This window comes from Cyphomyrmex costatus, unplaced genomic scaffold (genome assembly GCF_001594065.2).
Source record: "Cyphomyrmex costatus isolate MS0001 unplaced genomic scaffold, Ccosl1.0 scaffold127, whole genome shotgun sequence".
NCBI lineage: Eukaryota > Metazoa > Arthropoda > Insecta > Hymenoptera > Formicidae > Cyphomyrmex > Cyphomyrmex costatus.
The window spans coordinates 519,930-526,712 of NW_017275249.1; the positions used below are offsets into that span (position 1 = coordinate 519,930).

The window sequence follows — 6,783 nt, forward strand, 5'->3', positions numbered from 1 at the left end:
CACCGTCGACAGAGGTCTGCCCCGACAGTACAATCATAGCAACAGTACAATCGTGGAAGTCGTATGCCCCTTCGCAGGGGGTTGGGGGAGGTGAGAGTTACTTCGCGTGGAAAGTTTAACGTTTCTAAACACAAGGAGATGTAAAAATAGTAATTGTTATAATACATATATGACAGAAATTATACATTAATATGTATAATTTCCGAGAAATGGTACGTTAATTTTGAAACTTTTTTTGTTAATAACTTTTTAACGGACAGTGACCGCCACCTAAAACCTGCGGGAGGTTTCTCAGGATCATGACCTTGACAACATATGTCAAGGTCAAGATCATCGGGGGGGGCTCCCCTATTCTATATATTTACCCAATATTGAAGGAAATAATAAAATATAACAAAAAAATATCCTTACTTATTGTATGTACTCAGTTTTTATATTATAATATAATGTAACTATTGTATTATACAGGTATATATATATACATATAAATAATTTGTAAGGTAACTTTCCCAATTTTGATCATACATGTAATACAAAATTAACATGGAACAATTCCAGATACGCCAAAGCGGTAAACATCATATTCAATCAAGTGCTCTTCGTTCAGTTCTTTAGTAGTATACTGGTATTGTGCACAAGTGTGTATTACTTGTCAACACATATTAGAGAACTTTCTGCAGCTGCATCTTTCTTAGCATATACCATTTGCATGTTTGTACAAATTTTTTTTTATTGCTGGTCCGGGAACGAAGTAATGCTTAAAGTAACTACCTTGTATACTCCATATAATCCATACAAAATAGTATCCACACAAAACAGATGTATCTTTTACTATTGATTTTGTGAATTAATTGAAAATAACAGACTTTTTGTACAACTCAACTGACATATTTGACAAGATAAATTAACATATGATTTATCAAATAAATTTGAAGTATTCTATATTATTAGGTGCTTGAATTGATTCTCGCTGTCTTTTACTAAAAAAAAAACTTTTATTTTTTTTTTTTACCAAAAAGATACCTGATATTTTATTCACAATATTGTCCATCGAAAGCTATAACCTTTTCCCACTTTTCGAGTAACAAATGGATTCCGCGGTAGAAAAATTCAGATTCTTTCAAGGCGATCACATCTGCCTAGCTGGCTCCCCACTTAACCAGATCTTAATTTAAAAATAGTACAGTCCTCAAGGGCGAATGAGAGTGCAGCGTTGATATTGGTACGCAATTTTAATAAACCTTTATTATTGAATTGAATTCACAAGTATCATTTATTCAATAATGAACAATATAATACGTTTCGACTAATATTAGAGTCATCTTCAGTACATTTCCATATTAAATATAATAAAACAATATTTGTGAGACACGTCACATCGAATTGGCAGATAGGATGTTATAAAGTATTCTGTTGAAAAATAAATTGTACCAATTATTATAAAATTTAATACAAATTCATTATTTAAATTAAGTGACATACCTCACAAATCACAATAAATCTCAAAACCATAAATAAAATTGTGTGGATGTTAAAATCACATAATTATAAATAATACATATTTTTTATTTTTGAAGCAATTTCAATTTAAAACGAACATGACGTTGTTCTGTCATTATCACGACTGAAGTATCATGCTAAGTATAGCATAAAATATTAGAAAAAACAATGAGTGTAAACAAATGTATACGTGGATACAGTGAGTTCCGCCCCACGTGCAACAGTATAATTATAGAAGTTGTATGCATAGCACACACACACTGGCGGGTGCAAGGGGGTGGCCTTTGCCCCCCCCCCCACACCCACACCGTCGACAGAGGTCTGCCCCGACAGTACTATCATAGCAACAGTACAATCGTAGAAGTCGAGGGGGGGGGGGGGGGAGAGTAAAAGTTACTTCGCGTGGAAAGTTCAACGTTTCTGAACAGGGAAAGATGTAGAAGAACAGGTTAAAACCTGTTGGAGGTTACTCAGGGTCATGAACTTGACAACATACGAGTATGTCAAGGTCAAGATCATCGGAGGGTGGTCTCCTTTTGTAAAGGTTTAATATGTAGTATACTAAGAATAATAAGCACATCATAACTTCATTCAAACATTTCTAGCATTAAATTTTCTTGTCGATGAAAATCCTTTTTATTTCTGCCAAGTTTCATGATAATCGGACGTTGGCCACTTTCGGAAGTTCACCTTATTCGTGTAAGGTAAACAATAATAAAATTCTATTTTTTATTGTCACAGGTACATTTATCTTATTATATGATCTTTTCTTGTTACTTTAGTAAAAAATCTATACAAATATATTGTTTATCTGTGGTATTTTATGTTATCTAAAATAAATTAATGTACTTTGAGGCATAATGGCGCACTAATCATGGGGCATAATGGTGCACACCAACGACATATATACATAGACCGAGCATTCTGTTCTTAGCTTGAAGCCGGAAGTTGGCAGTTTAACTAGACCCGTTGCATCTCTTTCTACCTTGAGAGAGAAAGAGAAGCGCTCTTGACAGTCGCAAGTGTAAATAAACAGGTCAGAAAGTGCGATCATAAACATATGAGATAAAATTATTTTATTTTGAAATAATGTTGAAAATATATCAAATTTATTTAAATAATTATTATACAAACCTAATTAGTATAACTAATGATAGTAAAATTTATATTAATATAATCGAGTGATATATTTATCTCAACCTAACCTAACCAATTAACTTAGGCATCATTTATATAACATTCTTCTAAATTTGCTTAGTGAACAACATTTTTTGTCATTTTCGTGTTTCTCTCTGGGATCAACGGAATCAACAATATAATATGAGAAAGGTTATGTGCTCTTGACAATACTAGTCGCAGAAAGTGTAGACCAACGGTACAAGAAGGTTGGTTGGAAAGAATATAACTGAATATACCGCGAGATAAAGTGAGATAACACGGGTCTACTTAAACTGTCAATTTCCGGCTTCAACTCCCACCATAGAAAAGCATGGAAATGCTCGGTCTATGTATATATGTCGTTGGCTCTAGTACATGATTCCGAAAAGTATGTACTAAACCCATGTCACATGTCCGTGACGTTGGCACGTTACCAGGCCCGGATTAAAGAGTTGAGAGGCCCGGGGCTATTTATAACTTTAGGAGGCTTGCGACTTAACCTATGAAATATTACCTCCTGATTCTCTTTTCCACTTAAACGGCGGCAACTTTTAACACGACAAGATAATGGCATTGTAAATTTTCCAAAATCACACACAAACGAACGTTACACTTACGTATATCGCCTATGTGCCCTTACCGCGGCCATGACACAATAGTAACCACGTGACCGTTTTATTCTGACGTTACGCTTCGTAATACATAAGTTTTGGAATCAATTTTTATGCACGGTACATAGGGGAGTTAGCGATCTATAGTGTTATATAAATATCTATGGTTCTAACTCACTTTTAAGCAATATCAATATTAATTTTTTAAAAGTAGACAAGTTTTATGTGGTATTCCATTATACCCCGCATAAATGACATAGTGAGATTATGACACACTCTTACAAAACAATAATTTCGTCCTGTTAACTTGTACTTTTGCAGTAAAACTTAGGTTTTTCTTATAGTAAAGACTCCAAAGAAAATTTAAATATATTCGAAAGTTGATTTATTTATTTTTAATATATTTAAAACTTGAAAAAACTTAACTATAACCATTATACCCCGGGTTCCCCTACTGACCTTTTTCAACAGCGCGAATTAATTCAAGCACCTAATAGATCACAATAAGAGTATTCATTTTGAACATATGAATTTTATTTAATATAATAATGCATATTATACGTGCACGCACGTATACGTATAAAACTACAATAATATCACTAAGATTATTCGATATTATTACATAATAATAACTTTATTTGTATTACATTAAAAGAGTATGAGCATAGCAGACGCTATATATCATATGGATTGGCCATTACTATCGATCGATGAAAAAAAAGGATTGTTGATGATCATGTTACGCAGTACAATTCCTATAAAGTTCACAAGCAGCTTCTTCATAACTTTATCCCTTCAGTCTTATAGCAACGTTAGTATCATTTGGTGTCAAAATAAATATTTGACATAGTATGTCAAAAACATGAAGATATGCTGTTTGATATTATTGATATTTGTCGCGTACGTACGAAAATACAATCGGATTGCACATAAATCTGTAATCTTCTAAATATTAATGTTTTTCTTATTTTTTTCAGATCTTAAAAACGTCATATTCAGTATTTAGCGTTTTGCAAAAGCAAAAGTAAAGTATATATATGTATATATATATATACACATATAAAAGTATATTTGAAAATGATGTATATTGAAGTATAATTTGAATGTAATTTTGAGTATAGCACATCTTTTAGTATTGTTTTTTTTAATATATTAGGAGTATAAATAAGTTTTCGCCGTTTGACAAAAAATGGCGTCACCAGTATGTTATAGAGTCCCTATACTAAGAGTCTGGCCAAGGTTGTCATCCAGCCTATTGGTTTCGACAAAATATGGCAGAGCCAATGAAGTGTCTCGAATTTAATATCTTGGACGCGGTATCATTCAACTAGTAAGAATCATAGAAAGAATAAGAATAGAACAATAATGTAATAAAGCTGTTTTTAACAATTTTTTAATGTGAAAATACAAATATAATTTCAATTAATGTATTCATAAATAAATAATTATATCATTTAATAGCAGCATTATTATTAAACAGCACCAGTTTTATTCAGTTAGTAGGAACAGAACAATGAGATAATAAAGTTGTTTTTAACATTTTATTTAATGTAAAAATACAAATACAAATAAATTTTAATAGTATTCATAAGTAAACATATCCTCTAATTTTTACTTATAAATACATTACTTATAAAATACATTAAAATGATATAAGTAAATTATATCATAGCAGCATGCCTAGTCATAGTTTTACTACTATATGTATAATTCTTATTTTAATATATAAAGTAATCGTCCTTTGTTGCAATCAATTTTTATGCGAAATGTAATATACCGTTTCATTATTTTATCGAATAGTGCAGTACCACATCGATCACATCACGTTTTTGGTTATGTACGACGACGCCATGTTTTGTCGAACTAGACCAAAGAACTAGACCTTGGCCAGACTCTTAGTATAGGGACTCTAGTATGTTATGGTTAAAAATTAAAATTGTCTGCTGTAAAACGTCATATCGTAAGGTTGGACATCTGGCAACAACATAACCTTGAAATATTAGCGATTTTGTATCAGCATCATATATCTTTTTTCGTGTGAAAATGTCGCGTTTTTTTTTAGCCAAATAAGCGTCATTTGCGGGAGCTTCTTTAATTTGAAGAAATCTGCATCGATTGCTTGTAGAAGCATATAGTGAGACTGCCTTAAATGAGAAAAGTTGCCTTGAGTGGTTCCAAAAGTTTAAGAACGGTGAATTTGATGTTGAAAACAAAGAACATAGTTTCGACATTTTTTGTTTTTCCGACGTGAAATCCACCAATTACCAGAAAGATGGGAAAAAATAGTGGCTAGCGATGGACAATACTTCAAATAAAACATTAGGTACCATTCATTTTTGATGAAAAAACGGCGGAAACTTATTTATACACCTAATAGTTTTGATAAATTAGCGATTTTAGATCTTATAATTTTTATTTACTCACGTATTATTTTTACTTCTGATCTTATTCCTTATTTCACTTATTCAAATACTGGCACACGTGAGGTATACACATACTATATGCACGTATATACTAAAAATGTACCCTGATAGGAAAATATTATCAATTTGGGGCTAAATTAGCAAACTTGATCAGATTTTGACTACAATACAAAACCATAGCCATCTGTATCTGCATTTGACTATGAATTTGTCGACAAAGCCTGCACTGACAGAGACTATGCCAGCAAATTGGTGACAGAAACTCAGTAGTCTGCTTGATCAGGTTTTGCTCTCAATCTACCGTCAGATTATACAGGACTTAACTCGATTTCTGCTATCAATCTACTGACATAACATGTCTAGCGGGTTTTGTCACATTTCTGACAGTAATTTGCTGACAATGTCAGATAATACAAATTTTGTATACAATTTGTTGCTTTTCTGCAATCAAAAGATCTGTTTTCCGTAGCTGAACTAGTGCGTAGCACAATTAACACTTACATATAAAGCGCTAATAAAGTGCGCATATAGGTACATTTTACTTTAGCAACTTTAAAAGCGCTTTCGAAATCCGCTATGAAAAACGCATTATAAGCGCATACAATTGCATATAAGCGCAGAAGAAATGCTTTTTTATGTACTTTTAAAGCGTTTTTACGCGCATTATCATTTTTTGATCAATGACTTGAAATTTGCCAATTTATTCGCATGCAATGAAAGCACTGATATGTATATATGGATAGCGAATGCCCTATACCTGCAGCAATGCTAAATTTTTGTGCGGAATAGAAGGGCCGCCATGTTGACTCAGGTGTGTCATTTGAGAAGTGGGGGGAGTGGGGAATGAAGGATAGCGGTTCCGCGGGAGCTTTGAAATCAGTATAAACATAACATTATTGTTTGGTGGCGAATAACGTCGATGATTGCATAAAATGATAATGCAATAAAATGTAAATGTTTGTAAATATCCCGGCAAACGAAAAAGAATTAAAAAGAATTGAAATTTGTAATTCTTTCAATATCATTTTGAACACCTAAGAAGAATATTGAAATGCATTAAAAGTAATTGAAAACGAAAAGTAGGAATTGAA

At 32.3% G+C, this 6,783-nt stretch overlaps 1 protein-coding gene across 1 annotated transcript in view; it reads left to right on the forward strand.

Annotated features, from left to right (window-relative positions):
• Positions 1–4,119, forward strand: part of LOC108782428 (odorant receptor 46a-like) — a 37,301-nt gene extending 33,182 nt beyond the window's left edge. The window contains exons 7-8 of the mRNA XM_018550707.1: positions 559–763; positions 3,925–4,119. Of these exons, the coding sequence (XP_018406209.1) occupies positions 559–763; positions 3,925–4,119 (400 nt within the window). The remainder of the gene's footprint in view (positions 1–558; positions 764–3,924) is intronic.
• Positions 4,120–6,783: the final 2,664 nt, after the last annotated feature.